This window comes from Uranotaenia lowii, chromosome 1 (assembly GCF_029784155.1).
Source record: "Uranotaenia lowii strain MFRU-FL chromosome 1, ASM2978415v1, whole genome shotgun sequence".
Classification (NCBI taxonomy): domain Eukaryota; kingdom Metazoa; phylum Arthropoda; class Insecta; order Diptera; family Culicidae; genus Uranotaenia; species Uranotaenia lowii.
This window is the reverse complement of record NC_073691.1, coordinates 178,369,936-178,394,700: the sequence shown is the minus strand read 5'-3', so window position 1 is coordinate 178,394,700 and position 24,765 is coordinate 178,369,936. Positions and strand designations below refer to the sequence as shown.

The following is a 24,765-nucleotide window of genomic DNA, read 5'->3' as shown; positions in this document are numbered from 1 at the left end:
GCGATTGTTTATTCATGTTCGAACGAGAAAAGAAAGACCCTAAGCAACGCTTGATTGTACGGATCGATAACATACTACGAATTATGCTTGTCCATTAGAACCGAAACATTTGAAAACAGGTATTCTTCTAACAAATTTGGGCACTTGTTTGGCAAAATTACACCGATTTTAAAAATAAATGCATACAGGTTCTAATTACATGATCAACTTTCCCGAACACCGATTAAAATTATGACTTCTGAAAAATATAGAAGTTCTCTTTCTGTTAATTTTTCATAACTCCGCAAAATGCGGGAATTTCGAAATCTGGAAGAAGCTTTAAATCAAATTATATCTCAGATATTTCTGAAAGTATAAGTCAAATCGTTATTTTTTTAAAGCGTTGTAGCACAAATGAAGTTGTAGGTATCTCTGAAACTATAATATCTAGGCAAGATCTTAAAATTTGATAATTTAAATGAAGAATATTTATTAAATATAGATTCAAAATCCATTGTGAGTTTTTATGTAGGTTTTTTAGTTTTTCAAGGTGCTGATTAAATTCGCTTAGGACTAGTTCGATTTTGCTTTCATCTGCAATTAGAAAGCAGTCATCTACATAGCGTTTGTACACAGTAAATTTTTGCCTCGATTTCCAGCAAAAAAAAAATGCTGGAAACGTTCAGCAATCTAAATTTTTGATGGAAACCAGCAATGTGTTTTCTAATTGATGGATTTTTCAGCATTCGGTTGCGTTCTTGTCAGTTTTGCTAAAAAATAAGTAATCGATTTTCAAATTGCGGGACTTTCCAGCAATTGATCTAGTTAGCTGGAAAATCAGCAATCGGTTTTGTTTTTGTCATTTTCGCTGAAAACTCTGTAATCGGTGTTCATATTGCTGGACTTATCAGCAATTGAATTAGTTTGCTGGAAAATCAGCATTCGCATTGTCGAATTGGAGTCTGTTTGTTTTAGTACGCTGAAGCAAGGTGAGACTTTATTTCACGAACTTTGATTATATTAATACAATTATTCTTATTTTCCTCTATATTCTAGCAACCAGATATCAAGTCAAGGATTAGTTGTAGCGATGTATCTTTGAAGTTTTCTTAACCAGAGAATTAGAGTTGGTGATAGAGTTATTAAATTAATTGGGGATTGAATTTTGCATTTCCCACTCTAATCAGAATTTTAATTTTCAATTAATTGGTTTACTGTTTCGCGATGTTTGTACGTAATGAATAGCCAATACACAGCAATTTTTTTTTGCTGGTTTTTGTCCTGCTGACTCTCCAGCAAAATTTTCAGCAATATCGAATCCTGGAAAACCAGTAAACTGAATTGCTGGAAAAATAGCAATCTTTAAAAAAGCATTTTGTGAATCCTACAAACGTTCGGTTTATATTCAATATTTTTATGTTGCTCTTTGTTAATATTTAAAAAAAAATCTGTCTGCACGTTTTTGTTTAAATTAAATACTTTTATTTATGAGTACAAACACAATTTAAGTTAGAAGAGAGTAGGCGTATGCCAAACTGTCAGCACGCGTTTTTTTCGGTTCGGCAAATTTGTTGGAAAATAACATATTTTCAACAATCGAGTTCAATCAAAGTGTTGAAAGTTCTCCAAAGAAACCGTTTATGTGAAAGTTGTAAGTTAGAATTGCACAAGAAACTTTTGAAAAAGTTCGTAGTGCACTGAAAGTACAAAAAACTGGAATCGAGAAAACCTGTAAAGGAGTGAAGACGAAAATGTTTTCGTAGCAGGAAAAGAATTGCTTACTTTCCTAATGGTCCCGCGTCGATTCTCCGGCGCATGGGGCCGTAGTTGACGATCCGGAATCAGCGTCTTCACTTGGTCCCCGTCAAGATGCTCGTCGACAGTTCGAATTTTCGCGGCTTCGGTAGATTTTGGTAAGATCTATCCATTATTTTTGTCCTTTCTATAACTTTAGCTTTTATTCAACCTACTGTAGAACCATAAATGTATTAAAATATCTTATGAAGCGTTTGGAAGGGAAATCCACACTTCATTCCTCCCCTTGATGCTGAATCTTTTGCGGTTTTCATCACATGGTTGGCCTGGCCGTAGTAGTAGCTGCAATGCATTCAATATGTAACAGATACAACGTTGAAAAGAAAAATGAAGGACGCAAGTTTTTCATTTTCCAGGATGCTTACACGGTGTACAATTTAATAAGGTGATATCTTCCCGATGATGTCGTCATTACTATCCATCTAGTGATCTGATTATTCTCCGCGCGCGAAACTTTTTGCCCGGCACGCTATAGGCAGATAGTAATGACGTCACTAGTTTGCATTCAAACGAGTTGTTTACTCGTGTTAGTAGCCTACCTTATATACTTATACCGTGGGATGCTTACAAGTTTTGGCCATGTTGATGTAAGAAGAAGAAGAAGAAGAGTACAAACACAATTTAAGCTACACAAAAATTTTATAAAATCGCATGCTCTTCCTGCATTTTTAGCAGCTAGTCCAGCCATTGTTTAAGCAAACATTTTATAATTAACATTGGTAACTCTCAGCATGCTTCATATACTTCAACAAGGACATGCACATAAGAACCACCTTCTGGAGAAAGTTCTTACTAGAAGGAAATTTCAAGTATTGAGGAACTGAGGCAACTCTGAACATTCTTTTCATCAACCGTGGGTTCGCGTCGTAACTACAAAAGTTCGTGATTGAACTTGAATTTGTATGACCACGCAGAAAATTTTGTTTATATTTTATTTTCAACATAGGAATTTCGGCCTACTCCAACTTTCCTCCGAGTAGCAAAGTATGTTGCTATGGTTCTCAATTTGTGTTGTTTTCTGCCGAATGGAAAAAAAGATCCCGACTGACGAAGTATGCTAAAATATCTTCAATTTGAGTTTCTTATGTTATTTGAATATACAATTTGGAACAATCATTGAAGGAAATTTCTCTTTTTGAAGAAAACTGAATAATTCATTAAATAAATCATAAAATGCAACAATTTTACTAAGTAAATTGTAAAAAACAATTGATTTTTAAATCTACTCTACTCTAGTTACGCTCTACTTAATTGATTACCACATAATCATTATTATTATTATTATTATTATTATTATTATTATTATTATTATTATTATTATCTGGAGCACGTTTTGTAAATGAAAATCAGCATTTCTCTAAAAATGAATAAACTGGTAAAGGAAAAAAATCTTCGCGTAGACTTTGCACTTTTTAATACCTTTCATTTAGGCACATCATATTTTGATATATCGGTTCAACATGTTTTGGAGTTTTCTATATATCAAAATCATATTTTGAGTATAAAATTTATTAACGAAGTCCAGTAACTTATCATGAAAGATATTATGAAAAAAAAATGTGCTTGTGTTATAATATAATTGTCAGATCGGGACACAAAGTTTCGGTGATAATGAGCTTAACAGTTTTCGCCAGAAGCTTTCGAAATTTAGTCTAAGGCAACTTAGGTCTTCTCGATAGCATTTATTCATATTCGTAATAACTTTCCTCACTTGGAGGCGCGTTTTATGTGTCCTTCAAGTTTCTGGGGAGTGAGGAATATTCCTACTATTATAATATTTGGTTTAAGTCTGTAAAATAAGAAAAACAAGTCAGTTTCCTTGTAAAATTTATAGCTGAACAAAAAATATACCGGAAGGTTCGCTTTAAAAGATTTTTTTTTCCATTCGGCAACATTGAACTTCGAGCTCTTATTTGTTGATCACTTTAAGTTAACTCACGAATTGCTGTAAAAACAGCAAAACAAAGCAAATAATGGAAAAACCAGCAAATCGAATTTTATTTCAAAAATTTCAATTGCTGATCGTTTCCAGTTTGCTGGAAATTGAGGCAAAAATGGTTATTTGAAGGCATTAAACTGAACTTATTTTCAGTTCCTTTGTATGTTTAAAAATTTATGTATTCCTTGGGATGGCAGATGAAAAAAAAAATCGATTCATAGGACCTGGTGACAACTGTAAGAACACGCATAAATTTATGCTATTCATACGACGTACATTTTTTATTTGTTAAAATGTACCTTTAAACACCCGTTTGTGGGCACTGCTTGGATTTTGTAAACTTATTGTGAAAAGTATGATTTCAATTCATCGACGTTACTAACAACATCAACCAAATTTCCGTCATTAGAAACTGTATCAGCTAGTTATCATTTAAATAAGAATACTACCTTACAACTCAGCTAACAAAAATGGTTTGCACCAACGTGTGTAGCTCGTTTCGGTCTAATTTGTTCAGAACAACCTTAACGATTTTGGTATGAATTAAACTTCAATATTTACACACGTGTTCATCACCATTCGTTTTGACGACAATTGGAATAGCGCGCGCCTTGATCATTGTCCGATGAGCTTACAAATTCCAACAGCGGAACATGTTCGGTCACATTTTGTCATTTTTTTCCACGATTTTACCTTTGATTGTGATACTGCTTGTTGAGAGAAATTTCGTACAAAGTGTCCCCAATCCCATAAAAAATGGTCAAATCTATGAAGGAAGCTTCCCGAATGGAGGTCCATTTCCTTTCGCTGCATCCCTGCAAAGGATTCCGCTGACGAAGCAGAACAACTCGACAAAAGCTACGCATTTTTGCGGGGGAACCTACATAGGTTTGGGTTGGATTGTGACCGCCAACCATTGTGTTACGGATTTGTAAGTAACACATGTTTAATTTGTGACTCTGAAATATTTAACGAATTCTGATTTCAGTGAATCTCATTTGATATATGCGATTTTAGGCGGATCGTCTTTGGACAGCAACGATGCCCACGTGTTTCCTATTTTGGAAAAAATAAGTTATCCTAGCTATGATGGGTGAGGAAAATTTCATAAGGTTTGATGAATTTTGACCTGACGCGTTTTTTTCTTCACAGAACTACTCTTGTTGGAGACATTGCCATGTTACGCATCAATATATCTGAGATACCGCCAAAACTTTCCAACCCACGGAGTTCAGTTGGTTTACCAAATATTTTTCCTGTAAGAAACGACCAAAGCTCGGTTGACTCTTATGAAGATAATAACTACTACGATTACGACTATTGGTTCAGCGATAAAACGTTACAAACTGAATCAGAACGAGATGAGGAGTGTCAAATTTTTGGTTACGGTGCGGATCGCTACAACGGACCGACGAGTAAAATTCTACGGTTTGGTCAGGTTCAACCGATTGACCATGAAACGTGTTCGCAGCTATTGGGACTGGTCGTGGCTCCACCCTCGGATACGTCAAGCTCTGGGATGTTCTGTGCCATGGGGATCGCTGATGCCTGCCAGGTGGGTATAATTCGCAAAAAAAATGGTATTGCAGATTTGAAGTTGAGAAGGAATGCCATTTGAAACACTTGAGAGTTAAACGAAAAACATGTGTTCTGGTCGAAGTCTGAAGAACAAGTGAAAATTTATTTTCTGTTTGTTATATCCATGGCTACTTAGGGTAACCAAGGATATTCAATTATCCTAGACTACTTAGTTTCAACAGAAACTTCTCTGTCTACCACTATCGAAATGGGGGGAGATGCTAACCGAGTTGAAGTTTCAACTGTTAGGCTAGTTTCAGTTCAATGCTGTAGTTCTAGACAAGGTGCGTATATATTCAGGAGGTGTTCCCGAATAACGAATTCCCGATTCAGCCATTTTGGCTATGTAGGCTATGCAACTATACGGAACTCATGAAGTTTGTTTACCAACAAACCACAGAAAAGCTGAGCAAAAAATAAACAAACTCATTGAGAGCCCCGCTCACTCCTCGCCTACTTACTGTGAAAGTCGGAGAACCTAGTGTATCTAAGAACCTTGGTTCTAGAGACGATATTCCAACTCGTTCACGACTTGAAAGGGTGGGGGTCACATTTCTAAGATGAGGGATAAGGATAAGGGCTATAAATAAACAGTGTCCTCCGCGGCGCATTGGGCCAACAAAACAATACATTAATGTTTCTCTTTTTCAGGGTGACTCCGGGAGTGGTTTGGTATGTCGCCCTAGACCTCGGCCCATTTTTGATGAGTTTCATCCTTCCACCCTTGGCCGGTTCATCCTACGGGGCGTCATTTCTTACGGCGCAGCTTGTGGGACACCGGCATCGCCCGGGGTCTACACCGATGTCAGATTCTACATGCCCTGGATACGTGACATTATGAATAAGAACTAGGGGACATTTGTTTCGATTGTTTTTTTTTTATTCTGGTTTGACAGTAATATATTCGAATTTTCATACAGCAAGTATAAATTGTCTAATCATAATCTTAGCACTTACAACACTCATACACACTCACAAAACTCGCGGGCACACCTAGTCTAATTTCTTATCGAATGCTTTACTGTTTCATGGGTTCGGCACTCTCGTCACCCTCGGATCGCACTTCCTGTTTCGCGTGATCTTTGAGCTCGGCATCCTTCGTCTCCGGATGAAGTAGCGTGAGCAGGCCAGCTGCTAGCACCGAAACACCACATATCGTAGTCGGAATCCACCAACCGAGCTGCCCTAAAAGGTCCACGATATAGGGAGCGGCCATCGAACCCACGTGGGCCATCGTCGAGCAGATCCCGAGGGCGGTGTTGCGAATTTCCGTTGGAAACAGTTCCGCCGTATGGAGGGTGACCACGGCATAGACGGCCGTAATTCCCAACCGCCCGAGCATGGCCAGGGATACGACGGCCGTGGTGCTTTCCCGTGGAACCGCCAAAACGACAAGCAAACAAACGCCGGCATACAGGAAGAAACAAAACGAGGTGCTCTTCCGGCCAAAGTAAGCCAACACTATCATCGAGATGATGTAGGCTAGGATGTCGACGGAACCGGTGGTGGCCACGTATACGTTCCGGTTGGCCGCAAAGTTGTCGGCATTCAAAGCTGCAAATAAAGAAGGTGAGTCTTATTTTTCATAATTTTTATTTAACAAAGTTTTGGTTGAAGTACCTGTTACATAGTAACAAAGTGAAGTGACACACCACGTGAAGTGGCATATCAGAGCCCTCCGGCAGAGTATTGGGGTGCCGTACAGTTTTGTGAACTCGCTGAACAGCATACGGAGCTTGTGATTGAATGAGCTCGGTTCGGTGCCCTTTCCACCGGCAATCGTCATCGATTCGTCCGGGTTCAATTCCTTCTCACTGTCACACAGCTCCTGGGGTGCCTTCCGTCCGAACACCATCCGGTAAGCACGACGTTCCCGGCCCTTGCTCAGCAACCACCGGGGAGATTCGACCAGAAAGCTGAAATTGGGCACCTCCAAATTAACATCCTCTAGGAACATTGAGATAACGCATTCGGTACTCACTAGAAGTGGATAACCAGCAGAAACGATGGTATCGTCAGGGCCAGCGAAAGGTCCCGCCACGGGTGGATCAAATAAGCGGCCAATGCCAGTATCAGCATACCGATTGGATACGAAAAGTTGAAGGCAATGCTCATCCACGATCGGTGTCGATTGCCGATGTTTTCTGTTACTGTGATGAAGAAACAGTGAAAAAATTATTTACTTCTACCCGAACAATGAATTTGGGAAATTCTTACGCAGCGCAAATGCCGGATAAAACACACCGGAAGCCGAGGCACCCAATCCGATGCGACCCAACAGCAGCAGCAGATAGACGGGCGAAAACGTGGTCAACAAGTTAGACACAATGTATAGCGAGGCCGCTATCGAAAAGCTACTCTTGCGGCCAAACTTGTCCGACAACACCCCAAAGGTTGAGGCTCCAAAAAACTTCCCAATCGACAGGGCAACCTGAACCGTCGAGCGCAGTGCCGTCCGCTCGCAAATCAAATCCCACTCCGGAACGATGGACGCCCCTGGCTGCTGATCGTAGTACATCTCGAAACCGGCCGTTCTCAGACAGGACACCTCTTCCGGGTTGGGTTTACCGGCCAAAAAGGTCACCGCCTCCGTGTAGTTCATCGGAGCTAGCTCATCGTAGTTCCAGTTGAGGATTCTACACGTTCCGTTCTGAGTGATTCCACTGAAAGGGAAGAATGCTTTAAAAAATGCCCAACAATCGAAGTTCAACTCTCCTTACTTCAAGGTGGAAATGTTTCGAATTTCGTCGTGACTCCAACCCTTTTGCAGCAGCTCCGGAACGACACAATAGTAGTTTTGGGGCATCTGCCCCAGGAAAACGTACGACGACACGTGGAAACCATTCAAAATGTTCGGCGTTAGGCAGAGGATGAACAAAATCCTGTGGAAAAGTGAAAAAGAAAATCGGATGTTTAGAAATGTGCAGAGCTTTAAAAGAACATTTGTTTTAACTATAGGCAATAATTCTACTCGTTGAGCTCCTTTCCCAAGTCAATACTCGTATTGTTGGATTTTCGTATCATCTTCATCTTCGGGTGTTGAAAGTAAATCAAAAGCCGCCATCTTGGATGTTATCCTTATCCCAATTTACATCCACCGTTAGCACCATCCCGGAAGCTTAGTGACCGATAAACACAGGTTCGTAATGCTTGGAAAGGCTCATCAACAAAATACTCCCTAGCCAGAAGTCGTTTACTTCGTTGGGAGCTGGAGCCCCAAGTAACACTGATTGTTTTATGAAGCTTCTCATAAAACTAGAAACTGATCTTGAAGGGTGCCTTAAAAACTTGAACTGTTACTTAGGGCTACTTGTTTTTGTAACCGTTTTAAGTGAGTGCTGGAACAAGCTTTCATCGGGGTTGGAGCCGTTCTTTCCCCGGGAGTTGTTGATCGGCCAATCGCCTGTAGCCTGTGGTTCCCAAATGCCGCTCGGTCATCTCATGACTTGGGTGGTCGCTGGAAAAGAATAATAAGTAAAAACGAAAACAAGTAAGTGTTAGCGCTAGTAAGGAGAAGTAGCAGTGAGACGAAAGAAAGAAAAACAGACGCAGAAGATGTATGCATGTATGTATGTATGTATGTATGTATGTATGTTGGCACCATGGATGCACGGATTCACCGCAGTTTCTGCCTAAGTATGTGTTCAAGTGCATTCTTTAGATTTTTAAGTTCGACAAATCTTCAATGCGACGCGTACTATACCCGGACCCCATGGCTTCGTATGAGCTGTTATGGAGTGAATGTATTACGCCTGGCATACCAAAACCTGACTCGCGCCAGCCTATTCGCTAGACCACATCGGCGCTAGAAAAACAGACGAAGAGAGAGAAAGTGTGAGGCTTTCAGTGAGCGGTAGCCGGGGAAGATGAAGAAATGGTGTTTTTTATTAGTACACCGAAAAAAAAATCATGGTAACCGTTACCATATCCGAGGGTAAATTTAAAAATAAAAACAGGTGGTTTTTTTCGAGTACGTTTTTGTTTATCTTGAACAACACATTAGTTAAAATTACCATGTGAACGTGTTATGGTGCGTTATGGCAGAATGACGGTCAATTTTACTATGCCATGGTATTTAAGACAAAACTATGGTAATTTATCCATGCATTCAATGAAATCATTTAAATTTTTAAAATGATGGTTTATTTATTCATCACTTTTATGTTTTTCTTCACAAATAATATTTTTGTCATTAACACTGGATCAGGAACTAATTAGAAAAACCTAACTTGATCAAGGTTCCTTCGACATTTTGTTTCCGGTGTTCCGCGGTTGTCCCAAGATTTTATTTTGGTCTTCTCGAATCATGATCGCCCGTGCCCTAGAAATATAAAAAAAGTTAAATATTGTGCAGAAATACTAATAAATTTTACTTACTCTTGAAAATTTTATAAACTGTTAAAATTAGCGGCCGTTGATGACTCTGCTTGCACTCCAGATTGTAATGGCTCTGCGGATAAATAAAACATGATATCTTTTGTGACATATCCCACACCAAAACACTTTACCTTTAAGATCGCGGCACATAGCACAAAATCAATATTGTTTCCAATGTTTCAACAATAAATTAAAATCCAAAGCCATTTCAACGGCAAGCAGGCAACAAAGTGCAAGATGACACATATAATTGAAAGTATTTTGGCTATTGACAACCATGGTAAAATGTACCACAGTATTGTCACGATAACCAAAATTTTATATTCGAATGCACAAAACGTTCCGCATGGTGAAATTAAACCTCTTTTTATGTAGGTTTACCACATTTTCTTTTGACCCGCATGGTAGCATTAACCAAAAGATCGTCATAATAACCAAAACTTCATATTTATCAACAAATTTTGCGCATGGTATAATTAAACCTCTTTTTTCATTAAGGTTTACCATCTTTTTTCTGCCCCGCATGGTAAAATTAACCAAAAAGTCGTCAAAATAAATAAAACTTTATTTATATCGACAATATTAACGTATGGTAAAATTAAACATTTTTATTCATTTTGGAATACCATGATTTTTCTTTCAGTGTAGATAACCCAGGATACGGATTGGATTCCATGGCACGGCAAGCCACCGCATCTCTCCAGTTTGCTACTCTTGGTCCTTGGTTGCAATGGGACGACTCGTGATACCTTCTCTCTAAACTCCACCTGGGTTCTCACACCTTAGTTTCCACTTCATAATGTCCTTAGTGGTGGGAGGTTTATTCGTACTAGCAAACTCATAGACGAGACCACTTCCAGCAATAACTCTTTTCATTACGACTCAAAGTCTGAACTCTCCTCTAATGACTCGAGAACCTCATCTCCCATTGGCTCGAGATTAACGTCCACATACCTCATCTCTGCACGACTCAAGGCCCGATCTCTCCTCTTACGGCTTGAGATCTGACCTCTCTTCGTAACGAATCGAGGCTTATACACATAAAGGGTGTCCGCGTTAAAATTGCCACACTATGAAATTGCTCAAACCTTTTTCTGTTGGGTAGAATTCAATGAAAATTTGGGTGGATTTAGTTCATGATCCATTGTTTACATCCTGCAAGTTTTAAAGTCCTGTGATCAAAACTCGCGAAAATGGAGTCGAAAAAACAGCTCGTGCGTGATAAAATCTTGCGCATTCATCACGAGAACAAGGATCTCTCGTATCGTTCCATCGCTACAACGTTGGGAATCGAATTCCACGGTGTCGTGAGTGATTAAGCGGTCCGAGGAACGATTGACCACCGATCGGAAGCCCAGAAGTGAAAGAAAAAGTATTCCGTACAACACCAAAAATCACAACTGCGTAGTTGGGGTCTTCAACCGAAACCCGAACGCCTCTGTTCGGGATGTGGCTAATAAGCTGCGCCTAAGCCTACGTTTTGTCCAGAAGGCTGGGCTTTGAACGTTCAAGGTACAAAAGGCCTAATCACGACGAGAAGCAGAACAAGTCCGCCAAAACCCGTGCCAGTAAGTTGTACCTGGCTGCCGAGAGTTAAATGTTGCATCATGGACGACGAAACATATGTGAAGACCGATTTCAAACAGATCCCCGGCAACCTGTTTTTCACGGCCAAGGATAAGTTCAGCGTTCCGGAGTATGTCCGCACTCAGAAGATGTTCAAATTTGCGAAGAAATTCCTGGTTTGGCAAGCTATCTGCACGTGAAGCAGAGTGCACCTTTCGTGACCCAGGACACGATGAACGAACAGGTGTACATGAAAGAGTTCCTCCAGAAGCGGCTGCTTCTTCTCCTGAAGGTCTTCTGGTCGGATTTGGCCTAATGCCACTACTTCAAGGACGTGCTGAAGTGGTATGCAGACAATAAGGTCAATTTCGTGCCGAAAATGTTCAACCCTCCCAACACTCCTGAGCTCCGCCCCATCGAGATGTACTGGGCGAATTTGAAGCAGCACCTTCTTAAACGACCTAAGGTAGTGAAGAAAGTCGAAGAACTGAAGAAAGTATGGGTTTACATGCAAAAAAAGCCGTTGATTCACAGGTTGTGCAGAATCTTATGGCCGGGGTTAAGGCCAAGGTGCAGGCATTTGCGTATGAACTGTAAATAAAATACGAGTAAAATGGAAAAATTAAGTTTAATAGTTATTTTTCAATCCCTGAAAATTTGATGGCAATCGGATGAAAACTCGAATTTTGCGAATCAATTTTATGTGTGGCAATTTCATCGTGGACACCCTTTACCCATACTCTTGTTGACTGAATGCTTGTTCGTTCGCACTTCATGTTTCGGCTTGTGAGGCGAACCACGCTTGGCCTACTAATGTTTGGTGGTAGATGAATCTGTATCTGCCACTTCATAGTAGTTGACCCGTGCTGAATAAAAATTTGGTATGTAACGATAATGCTTCTAAATAAAATCTTCTGCTTGCCCATTTTCACCATCTTTCATTTCTTCCAACTTTCTATCCGTCTAAAAAATCTCATAACCTTAAGATTTTGGTACCAAAAAGGATAAGGCCGATAAATTAAGTTCAATGTATATTTTATGCAATTTTTTGCACACAATGTTTTGTCCAGTTTATTCCAATTCATTAGTTTTTGGCATTATTCTTTATTTATTTATTGTCTCCCTTGGAGGTGTTCTCGAAGATTTAAAATCTAAGTGATAAAAGGACATGTGCTGAACCTGTTTTTTCATGCTAAAGTTCTCTTTTTTACGGTCAGTTAATTGCAGTCCTAACTATTACTATTAAGTTGAATCCAAAGGAGGAATACCCTAAAACCAGTTACCTTGCACCAGTCATAGATACTGAATTTGTTTTATTCCAAAAGAGCACGGATGATGAATTTTAGAGGGATTCCCACCAAACAAACCAGATCGAATGAACTGTGTTGTACATCCGTCACGTTGCTTCGAACGTCAATCAGTATGTCTATAAATGTAACTGTTTTATAATCACTGCACGCATTAAAGTTTGTTATTGACCGCGTGTTTGGACTAGCTATATAGCTCTATATCTGTCAGTTCTACTCATTAAGCACTGATACCTTAAACTGTTGACCTCTCATTTCTCACCTCTATATACAAATATGGCTAATCAAACTAACTGCGCATCAAATAATGTCAATGAAGCATCTGCTTCCAGCACTACATTAATCTGAGGAAGTTCATCAGCACTCGAAAATAAACGTAACGTAAAGCGGATCTCGGAACGGATTCTCGGATTCTCAATCGGATGCCAACGATTGCAGCTGAAATCGAACGCTTCCATTGCTAAGGCGATAACAGCCGGTAGACAGTGTAATGGCCTCCCGATAGTAGGACGTGTCACTGAATGTGACTTGAACAGCTGAACTGGAGCTAAGTTTTAGAAACCAAAAAATCAGAAACAGGATCGTCGATACTTAACCGGAAGTGCCCCTCTTGCTGGGACGGAGCGAGAACAAACTGTGTCACTTTTTGTGCCGATTTGAAGACCTAATCGGGTTTTGTTCGCATCTTATCGCACCAAGCCTCTTGCGCTGGTAAATTTATATTTAAGTGTGCAGCCGGAACCGGACAGCATCATCGGCGAGCGCTAATTGAGTTTGACTAATTTGAATATCACGACTCAAACGACATATTATTTCACTGAGTGAATAACGACACAATTATTCGGATTGAAGGATAAATTGGCAACTTTGTTGCAAACATTCATTTCGTATTAGCCTAAGCAGGACCGATTCGCTACGCACGCACAGCTCTTAACGTGGCGCTTTTGAAATTTTAACATTCTCAACTCTAATATGTGTTCAATCCTGCTTGATTGAATAATTCTACTGAACCAAAGCAAAAGGGAATCTTCCGATTGCTTTGATTCAGAACATTCTAAAGTTTTGTGTATGAAAAAAAGGTCAGTATTCGCAAAAATAGAGATTAGGAGTGGAAAACCCTGACGTTTACCGGAAGTGCGAAATTTTGGCGAGATTACGTTTTCACTGCGCACGTTCTAGAAGAGGTTTGAAAATTTCAGACCAACAAATCAGTAAGTTTTGTTAGTTATCAATTTATTGTTTTCTTCGAGAAGACCACAGGGAAATTTTATTTTTATTTTTCTACCTTGTTATTCTTAAGATTTCATTTAGTGGCCTGCGAGCACAGCAACCGAATCCGTTCTTGGCAGCCTCATTTTGTTCCCTAGGGCCTATGCCCTAGTTGATACTTGTCTCGAATCAACAGTTCAAAAATGGGATTTATTTTCCTCATTAGCTATCAACTAACTCTGTGTAAAGGTGCGTGCTGATACAAGCGTTCTTGAAGTGATGCAAGATAATTAAAAAAATCCTCGCCGCATGCGGCTTCAACTATGTTAATATGTTAACCCACCCAGACCTGTTTTTTTATCAGTTCACTTTCTCTCTGGCCCATTCTGAACAGGTCAAAACCGAACAATCGCTGCTGATAGGGGGAACTGTGAAGAACAAAAAGAAATTGAACATCAAACCCCGACCTTGTCCAACATTTCTTCTTTCGTTTCTTCGCTTTTCTTCAATGGATGGTGGGTGACGGAGTCAAGTCAGTGCGGGTCTTCACGGAGCATAGTCACGTGATAGAGTCAACAGCACCATAGCAAAGCATCAGTCTGCCGTAGTCTTTTCTCCCATATGGCATGATTAATTTACTTACTAGAGTATTTAAAGATTTTGAAGTTGTCGCGAACATGGCGATCAATGTCTGAGGACCAAAGGTCCAGAAAGCGTGTTTTAGTTTTTAGCCTAGCAGTAACACTACTTGTAAAACCTCATCTAGTAAGAGTGTTCCATTTTTTTTTACCCCAATGTTCGCTACCCAGAAATCCGTTGGTACACTCTGGTTTTTTTTTTCGTTTCTCATACCGCAAATCTGACGTCTGCCTGTTGCATGGTCTAAATTTAAACACTTTCTTTGCCTCCCTGCATACAATTATTCTCTAATTCTGTCGGCCTTAACTATGTACTCGTCCGTCGCTCTGAGGTCTGTTTTTGTTGCTATACAGAAGCAGCAGCAGCAGCTGAACATGCTAGGGGGAAAACTCACTCACACGCAACAACGCCGCTGAATTATTCTAAGTTCCGCTCATTCTCACAATTTTTCTACTTTTCTACTCTTCATGTCAGTGGGACATTTGGAGCACGCTCCATTGAAGAAAGAAGGAAAAAACGAAATATCGCGCGATACCGACCGAGCGAGTGGCTTCGGGAAAATTTCTATCTAATCACCTAGCGGAACTAAACATCTGTTCAGAGATACGATTTTCGCAATCGCATTAATGACAAAATTAGTAATTTACCGGTACAGATTTCAATAAGTTTGAATTCTTAGTTCAGCTTTCTGAAAAGAGGTCTTCTGGGATAACAGTAGGAAGCAGAGCACAACGTTGTGCATAAGTGGGCAGGATTCTCCCGGGGTAACTCGCGAATAGCATAACGGACAAATCTTCTTAGAAAAGATTCGACGGTTTTTTCGAGTTTGACCCACTAGCCAGGTTAATACTATATTAAGGGATCGTCATAAATCATGTGACTATTTATTAGAAAGACTGAAAATGCTCCACATTAAACAACCAGCATGTTAATATCATTGCGGAGGAGCGTAAACTATAATGGCCCAAAACTACTGCCCTGTGGTACCCCAGAAATTGCAGCTAAACGGAATGATTATTTATGTAGCTGCTTATGATCCATACACACTGTATAAGCGTGGTACCTTTTTTGGAAGAATACAGCAGTAGTGTTCGTACAGATAGGATAAATTAGATTGCGCCCGTCCATATTGGATGATGATGGATTATAAAGCTTCCCTTTTGAGATTTACACGCAGGTTTAAAAAAAAATGAACACCAAATTCCCACAACGATTATAACCAGGTTGATCCATAGGCTGATTCGCGGCTTTTATCGAAAGTATGGAGAGACCAACTTTTAACTTTCGGAACCCCTTTCGGGTTATGGGTATGTGCACCTAAAGGGTGACCACGAGGAAATTGCCACACTATGAAATTACTCTAACTTAGGGTCACCATATCCTGCAACGCTAAAAAGAGTACATTGAGAATTTTTTTTCAAAATTATAAAGCCCAACACCATTTATTTAAAAACCATGATGTCTTTAGGACATTCAAATACTGCCAATTTCTTGCAAGATATGTGACTTACATGCCAAATGCATAATATTTTAAGTTGGATTTCCAAAAGTTTGATAAAAAAAACTGCATTTTAAAAGAGTTTTTCATAAAGGCGTTTTTTTTATTCTTTTAAACATTATTCCTGATTCGTGAATTGTATTTATGCATATTGCGTAATGTCCGGGAGTTCATTGCATAGCCAAAGGCGTTAATTTTGAACGAAAAATCTCGTATGAAATCATGAATGTACTCGTGTTTCCTTCTATTAGTAGCCATCCTTTGAAACATTCAACAAAAGAGACAAAACTGAATTGTTGTGCAACGAATGCATAAAAAGTTGGATCTCTTGTATTCATAAGAATACAATCTTCATGTATCGGAAAAACTAAGTTAGTTTATATTAGAAAATTTTATTTAATTCCTTGCACCAAAAAAGAGTACATTTCGTAAAATTTCACAAAAAGAAGAGCACGCTCATTTTTCGATCGACAAAGAGTACATGTACTCTTAAAAGAGTACGTATGGTATCCCTACTCTAACTTTTTAACCGTTGGGTAGAATTCAATGAAAACATGGGTAGATTTAATTCATAGTACATTGCTTACATCCTGCAAGTTTTAAAATCCTGTGGTCAAAACTCGCAGAAATGGAGTCGAAAGAGCAGCTCGTGCGTGATAAAATCTATCGAGGAATCTCAGCCTTATGTTTGAATTGGTGGTTCTGGATCCCATTTTCTCGTTTTGTAATGATCAGCACGGATTCATGCAAAACGCTCCACGGCAAGCAACTTGCTGACGTTCACTTCTTTTATGGATGAAAGCTTCGCTGGGAAATCTCAAACTTATGCCATCTACACTGATCTGTCAGCTGTATTCGACAATGTGAACCACGAAATTGCCATGGGGAAAATTGGATGCTTAGGTTTAGGTTTCGGTGGTAAAATACTTGTCAGTTTTTTGAATCTCTTCCAGGCAGCTCTCTGCCTCCTCCAGTGTGCCACAAGGAAGCCATTTAGGATCGATTATTTTTCTAATCTGTTTCAACGACATGCTTTCATTCCTCGACGTTTTTTATTCTCGGAATGGCCCGCCACACTCCCCCACACCAAAAAACTCAAATGAGCTTCCTGGTAATGGACACTTCAGTTCTCAGCATGTCTGGCAGCAAAAAAGTTCAAAGTAATTAAAAAGAACGCGAGCAAATTACAAAAAAGTTAAGCATGCTGAGAACACAATATATTTAATTTTTAGAGCGGAAGAATGTAATAATATCAAAATGAATGTAAGCTAAAATAGTGAATCTCAGTGGAACAAGTGTTCCTTTTAAGAGATCCACTTCTCAATCAAAGTTGTTTAAAATATGAAACAAGTTGAAAAATTTAAAAAAAAAACATTGTACTAAACTAAGTTTAATTTCAGAGAATTATACTAAACTAAAAACACACGTTCCAAAACTTTGCTATACTGATGACCTTAAAATGTTTTACACCGTAAACGACTACGACGATATTAATTTTCTACAAAATCAGTTCAACCTCGCTCATTGGTGCGACATCAACTGCTTGCCATTGAATCGTCGTAAATGTGCAGTAGACTGCCCCAAATTTGTATGGCAAATTTCAAACTTGTGAAATCTTGTGCGCTGCATGCTATGACTGGTACAAGATCTCATGCCAAATTTAGGCTTAATCGGATCACGGTAAGGGGTCGCTCAACGGGCCTGAATTTTGTATGGGATTTTGAGACACTTTGTTCGGGAGTAACATGAAAATCCAGTTTTTTATCAATAACGTTGGTGAATGGGTGATGAATATCCCCCTTTAAAAAGTTATCCCATTTTTGAAACCTGATAACTTTTTTTTTATCTTAATTCGAATCGCAATGCAGTCTTGGGATGAAATGTTTGTCATGATTTAGGCTTTAAGAAAAACCGTCTCCAAAAGAAATCGGGCGAAGGGGACCAAAGTTATTGATGAAAAACTGGATTTTCATGTTCTTCCCAAACGAAATGTCTTTAAATCTTATACAAACTTCAGGCTCGTGGAGTGACCCCTTTCCGTGATCCGATCTGGCCCAAATTTGGCATGAGATCTTATACTGGGCCTATGATCAATTTTAGGCTATCCAGCGGCGCTTTTTGCGATACGCCCTTGGGCACCTGAACTGGCAAGACCCTTTTCGCTTACCAAACTAAGAAAATCGATGCCGCCTTATAGACATTGACACTCTTCAAGCCTGTAGACTTGCAACCCGTGATTCTTTCGTCGCCGATCTCTTGACATCGCGAATCGACTGTCCCACGCTACTGGAAGCTGTTCCCCCGTGGTCTAAGAAATCAGGATCTTCAATTGTATGTTCCCATTCGAATGAACAATTATGGAGCATACAGCACCGATGCAAAAACAAAATTTCGATTTTCCTATGTTTAGACTTTCTAATTTGGTAGTGCCCGTCGATTCCAATACCTTTTTCTGCCAGCAAAAAAGATAGTCAAAACGAGGACCATGTGCGCAAATGTTAATTATTCGGCAATACAGGCTGTTGTAACACTGTATGAAAACAGTGCGGTTTATCGGCTTGTTGGATTTCTATACAATATCAATATCACGTTTTAGCTTGACCTTTTCTGCAAAACGAGGCGAGACTCACCACAGCCAACTACCTCGGTCCCCCTTCTTTTCCAACCCGTCCAGGACGATCTGCTTCAGATCCCCGGGCACGGATTGGACGTTTAGTTTGGTGGCGCTTCCACCATTATTGGCGGCAGCAGAAGCAGCTGATCCATTTTCGACCCCTGATACGTCCCGCTTAGCCGTTTCGTCACCACTCATGATAACCTCTTACTAGTACTAGCACTGACACCGTTTTTTTTGGCAACTGATGATGACGATTTACTACTGGTTCCCTAAATCGTTTTAATGTTTCGGTGCTCGTTCACAACAAATCAAGAGCTAACCGAACAACTCTTATCAGTCAATCACTTCGGTACAAGTGAAGTGGTAGGCCACTTTGAAGTCTTCGAGTTGAACTCTCACTCTCAATCGATGTTTGATGAAGGAAAAAGAAAGACCGGCGTTTGTTGAAGAGCTTCAGCACTCTGGTCGACAGCTGCGCCGTTACTGACGTTAATCCTGGATCACCGGAATCTCAATCCCGAAGGCAGAAGTTGGGTTCTTATCAGTTTAACGATTTTTACCGGCAACGAATTGAATGGACGTAAATAGACAGACATTGATGGTATGTTTGTTTGAACGAGGCACTATTAATTATCACCGTTCTTCTGTGAGACGCCACGATTTCGTGTCATTAATGAAGTCCGCAGAAAGATTAAATTGTTTCGAGGTTAATCAATTCCAGTTCGCGTGAAACATTTGATTTGATGTAAAACGCAACCGAGACGAACTTGCAGTTGCACCACCCCTGTTTTTTTTCCTTAAACGTTCCCTCCTTTCGGTTGGAGGCTGCGTTGATATCGATCGATAAGTTCGTCCACAGTAAAATAACGGGCACCGGGGCGCGACTAAACGAAGGGAGCAAAGATTGCCAGTCCGTCTGCGTTCGCCATGTGTTACTGACTGACAATGGCGCTGCCAACGATGGATGAACGGATGGGATACATGCCGTCGTCCGTCGTGACGTTCTAGTCTAGAGTCTATGCAGTTTTATATACCACGACGACGCCGCTTCCACACCACGAGTTTTCAACATTGTTGAATCGAGCGACAGCGTCAGACGCCAGACGCGTGGCCTGCTTGACCAGGGAGAATGTTGTAGCTTCCCTATCTCATTCTCTTTCATTCATAGGAAGCCACTTTTCACCATTCGTGTGAAACATTCAATCGTGCGCACGCATTAATTCTCCGTGCGACATACGCAAGCCGTTGGTTTTGGCTGAGGTTGATGGAGGCGCTTGGTGGATGGATGGATAAATGTCCTGTTGCACTCGGCTGGCTGGAGTCAATCGACCTAATCGGAGAGCGAGAGAAGGCGAAAGTTGCATCGCGGAAAAGTGCCGGCGCGGATAGACATTGGTTGACTGCACCCTCTAGGATGTGAAAGTTTTTTTTAAAGCTGGAATATTAAAAAAATGATTAAACTTGATAAAAAGCATCAAATTTGATTTCAAGCATTTTTGAGGCTCCGGATTTAATTTAAAAAAAATGGAGCCCTGAAATCAAATTTGCTCCAAAATGATATTAGCAGCACTGACTTTAGGGATGAGAAAAATGCTTTTGAAAAAGTAGTGAGAAAATACAATCAAAAATTCCTCATCAACATAGTACAACAAATTTTGTAGATAATCATATTCAACAGTAGTCGTTTCAAACATTTGTTTCTCAATTTAAGTGGACTTTTAAAAGACATTTTTTATTTTAAAATTATTGAACCGCTTTTATCGATTTTGAATTTTGCCATATAGGTAATTTTGTCTTTTGTTCCAGGCTTGAGGTTTTGAGTATTATTCCAAGCAAGAAAAAGTCTCCTATTAAAGATCCAAAAAAGGTTTTTTGTTACACGGGTATACTGCCCCTACTCGCATAACGGTCTCATATTTTTATACGATTCCCATCATTACGAGACTACTATTATGTGAATAAGGGTACTACCGTGTAAAAAACCTGCGCTTAATGCAAAATACGTGTTAAAAAACCGTGTTAATTGCGGAAAACTGTGCCTATTCCTGAGACGTGAGACCAAAGTAATGAAAAGTAAGAAGTGGTACCAGGTGGTACCTCACTCGAAAAAAATGAAACTTCATAAGTAGAATGCCTTAATTAACAAAGCTATGATTAAAAAAGGGGCACCTGAGACTTTATAAGTAAGGTGTGAGTCGTGAAAGATGAAATATGGGACGAAAGACGTGAGAAGACATTAGAAGTTAGAAGTGAAAAATGAAACGTGTGAAGTGAGACTTTAGACGTGAAACATTAGTAGTAAGATATGAGACGTGAGAATTGAGACGTATAAGGAGTGAGACGAGAATAATGAGACAAAATGACTAATACCGTATTCGTTTTCATCACTTGATAGTGGTGCATCGTCTCGGCCAAAAACGAACATAAATCAAGTTTTGCCCTCACCTTACAGTTGATGTGCGTAAAATCGATGGTGCCAACTGTAAACATCAAGCTGTGGAAATCCTTCACCAGCTAATATTTGTTTTCGCTTTCATACCATTTGTTTAAATCGGGAAGTACGACCTGTCAAAATTCACGATAGCATTGGTGAGGGCACAAGCAATACTGGATATTTTCAGAGATTTGCTACTGTTTGCCCTCAGTTCACTACCGGTGCAAAACTGAGTCAGATATTAGTCAGTATTTCCCTTGTTTCACTTATCGAAGAATACAACATTCTTTCGGCAACGAGGAATTTCAAGAACCTCCGGAAGCAACCAACTCAAATTTCTGAAACCTTTAAGCAACAACCGATTTCAGATGACCGACAAGGATTTCCGAGACACGATAATTCAGCTCACCGAACCGAATCACAAACCAGCAACGATAGATTGCAGATCTCCAACGGACGAACATCAATCCGGCTGGCAGTGAGCGAATTATCGACTGTCTCGCAACTAGTATCGACGAGTTTCGGTACGATCTTGATAACGGAATATTTATGGAATCGTGGTAGGCGCGTTTCGAAGACATTTTCAAGAAAGACGGCAAGCAGCTACACGAACACTACTTGAACAGCATCTTGTCAAAGCACCCCCGAGAATTCTGTTTCGCAGAAACCGTCACGAAATTGAGGAACTTTTCGGAAGGCAAACATCGCTCTTCAACGCTCGCTATCAGTGTGTCTTCAATACGTGAGGACGATGCTGATGATTATTCCACCTACGAAGCTCTCCAACGATCAATTTAAGGCGCTCCGGTTCGTCCGTGTCTCCAGTCACCACGCGATGCCGACATCCGGACACGATTGATTGGCTAATTTGAAGCAGAAAAATCCGCACCGGCCGGGGATGGAACCACCGACCGTGTCCTAGAGGATAGCGTTCAAGTCTTCTAAGCCAGAGGTCATGAGGTCGAGTCTCGGTCACGACACAAATAGTACTCTTTCTGTGAGCTGGTGGTGTCACCATCAGTACGATGCTAGCCATTAAACCCTTGAAAAATGTACGCTTTAGTCTTTAGTAGAATTTAGATCTCTTCAAAGAAACATGAAGTTTCACTGAGATCCTATATGTGTGAAAGAAGACACGAAAAATGATCGAGAAAGGGGGAAAACAACAAGTACGTCAACCGGGAATCGCCTATCCATCGCTTATCATTCGAATTCTGCTAGCAAGAAGAAGGTCCCGAAAACACCCTGGTGGTTGTGTGGACACCAACATTACGTCAAGAAGTGCCCTTATCAACATCGTTATTGCACCAAGTGCAAGAAGAAGGGACACAAAGATGGTTATTGTTCCTCCGCCAAGCAGAAGCCATTCAAACCGGTTGACCAACCAAAGCTCAAGGATACCGGCAAATCCAATGGCACTTTGGTTAATCGATTGGACCACTCCACGAAACGGAAATACATCAAGATGGATCTCAACAACTTCCCAGTCCAGTTACAACTAGACTGTGCGTCGGACATTACTAACATCTCCGGACAGGTCTGGGAAACAATTGGTCAATCAGCAATTCAAGAGCCGAAATTTGTAGATGACGAGATTGGTATCATCGGTGAATTCCTTGCAAACATCACCGTTCATGGTACCACCAAGCAAGGTCGAGTTTTCATTTCAACCAACCCGGATCCCAACGTCTTCGGCATTGAGACGATCGATCAGTTTAATCTCTGGTCAGTCCCATTCAACACACTGATCCAGTCCGTGCAGCAGAAATCCAATGTTCGAAGTTGCAGTTTCTGCACCGCAAAATCCCGGGGAAAACCAATATGAAATCATGGCAAATTCCAACGAAGCCCGTGTCGACTACGCTGGTCCTGTGGATGGCTACAACTACCTAGCTTTCGTCGACGCATTTTCCAACAAACACCGCTACACTGGAGATCTTGCAAGAAACCTCTTCCTCTGGTATTCGTTGATTTCGAAAAAGCATTTGACTGACTTAACCACGAAAACATCTGGACTGCTCTAAGACGACGAGGGGTCTCAGAGAAACTAGTCCATCTCATCGAAGCACAGTATGAGGCATCTTCGTGCAAGGTCTTGCACGACGGTGTCTTGTCCGATCCAATTCCGTAACTGCTGGAGTGAGACAGAGATGTATCTTATCACCGCTACTTTTTCTAATCGTAATGGATGAAATTCTGACTGGATCGATCGACTGTGCCCCGAACCAAGGATTGCCGTGGAATCCTTCAACAATGGAGCAACTGAACGACCTTGACCTGGCTTACGATATTGGTTTCCTCGCCCAAACACAACCGGATATGCAAAAGCTCCAAGGCAACAGGTCCCAAAGTCAATATTGGAAGACCAAGTCGATGGAGGTCAACACAGGAAATCCCTCCAGTCTCATGGTAGCTGGGCAACACGTTGAGAAGGTGAAGTGCTTCCAGTATCTTGGTAGCCAGATGACGCCTGATGGTGGTACCAGAAAAGACATCGAAACCCGGATCAGAATTGCATTTGCGAGTCTCCGGAACATCTAGCGCTCACGACAGATATCTTCACGAACGGAAATTCGAAACTTTAACTCAAACGTCAAATACGTATTTCTGTACGAGTGCGAAACTTGGTGCACATATGCGGTAACGACGCGAAAACTACAAGTACTTGTAAACCGCTGCCTGCGGAATATCATCCGCGCTTGGTGGCCTGGCAACTGGATCTCAAATGAGGAACTACATCGTCGTTGTCATCAAAGGGCGCTAGAAATAGAGATTCGGGAACGTAAGTGGAGATGGATTGGGCACACGCTGCGAAAAGATGAAAACGAGATTTGCAGAGAGGCGCTAGATTGGAATCCAGAAGGACATCGAAGAAGAGGCAGACCCAGAAACTCGTGGCGGCGAAGCCTAGCCGCTGAAATCAGAACTGTCGACGAGAATCTTGACTGGGACCAGGTGAAGACGCTGGCTCCGGATCGTCAACAGTGGAGGTCTTTTACCACGGCCCTATGCACCGGAGGATCGGCGCGGGAACATTAAGTAAGCAAGTAAGTTTCAAGAAACCTTTGCAAGGTATGGATATCCACGTACCCTGGTATCCGATAACAGTTCCCAGTTCGTGAGCTCAACGTTCAAGCAGCTTTGCGTATTCCCGGTTCTCTGTGTTTTTCAGGTCTCTGATGTTAACCATTTAAGAGAAAAAATACTCACCAGAACCACTGGTTCACAATCGATGGTAATCGCGTCCTTGTCGATGTCTTTCTGGGAGTTGTTTAGTTGCGAATTGCTTCACTTATTCACAATGGTAAACATTATCTACCTATTTCAAATCCTACCCACATACATCAAATGAAAAGAAATAAAATATGTTAACCGATGTACGAATTACGGAGAACTTGTGAAGATCGTCGCTTGTTAGACGTTTGTTTGAGCAATCTTCCGAGTGCAACGATGAATCATAAACCGGAAACGGCGGTTAAAACGGAACAAATGAACAATGTGCTACTCTCAGTTGTTGTCGAATACAAAAGAGCCATACATATTGTTATCAACGATTGAAAAATTGACATACCTACGTACTGTTTGTCGTCTAAACACAGTCGTTCTCAATAACGAGAGTTTGTAAAAGACTAAATTTTTTCGGATGCTAGCCCTCCTCTATCAGTTGACTGGAATACAATGCATGGATCCCACCCGCCCTAATGATATAACAATCGCGTCCACATCGTATTCAAGCGTCAGACAACCCGCGTGGGAGTTTTTTTTTCTTTCATTTCTATCTCGCAATGTAATCATTCGGGGAGTGAA

The 24,765-nt window shown here is 40.7% G+C and overlaps 2 protein-coding genes across 2 annotated transcripts; one reads left to right on the top strand and one right to left on the bottom strand.

Annotated features, from left to right (window-relative positions):
- The first annotated feature begins 4,261 nt into the window (after positions 1–4,261).
- LOC129738288 (serine protease 56) lies at positions 4,262–6,880 on the top strand. Its single transcript, XM_055729474.1, has 4 exons — positions 4,262–4,664; positions 4,722–4,826; positions 4,886–5,288; positions 5,963–6,880. Exons 1-4 carry the CDS (start codon positions 4,387–4,389, stop codon positions 6,161–6,163), a joined length of 987 nt encoding a protein of 328 aa, XP_055585449.1. The 5' UTR covers positions 4,262–4,386; the 3' UTR covers positions 6,164–6,880.
- On the bottom strand, positions 6,178–19,477 carry LOC129738278 (organic cation transporter protein). Its single transcript, XM_055729464.1, has 6 exons — positions 18,538–19,477; positions 8,032–8,193; positions 7,529–7,974; positions 7,293–7,461; positions 6,932–7,227; positions 6,178–6,865 (listed from the first exon to the last, which is right to left on the bottom strand). The coding sequence occupies exons 1-6, from the start codon at positions 18,717–18,719 to the stop codon at positions 6,330–6,332; spliced, it is 1,791 nt and encodes a 596-aa protein (XP_055585439.1). The 5' UTR covers positions 18,720–19,477; the 3' UTR covers positions 6,178–6,329.
- Between the last annotated feature and the right edge of the window lie 5,288 nt (positions 19,478–24,765).

Bases quoted from the DNA above. Each gene is read 5' to 3' on its own strand.
- LOC129738288 (XM_055729474.1), top strand. From the start codon at position 4,387: ATGTTCGGTCACATTTTGTCATTTTTTTCCACGATTTTACCTTTGATT. The intron at 4,665-4,721 runs GTAAGTAACACA...TTCTGATTTCAG, and splicing joins AACCATTGTGTTACGGATTT to TGAATCTCATTTGATATATG. The intron at 5,289-5,962 runs GTGGGTATAATT...TCTCTTTTTCAG, and splicing joins GGATCGCTGATGCCTGCCAG to GGTGACTCCGGGAGTGGTTT.
- LOC129738278 (XM_055729464.1), bottom strand. From the start codon at position 18,719: ATGAGTGGTGACGAAACGGCTAAGCGGGACGTATCAGGGGTCGAAAAT. The intron at 8,194-18,537 runs GTGAGTCTCGCC...ACTTTTCCACAG, and splicing joins GACCGAGGTAGTTGGCTGTG to GATTTTGTTCATCCTCTGCC. The intron at 6,866-6,931 runs GTACTTCAACCA...CTTTATTTGCAG, and splicing joins ACTTTGTTACTATGTAACAG to CTTTGAATGCCGACAACTTT.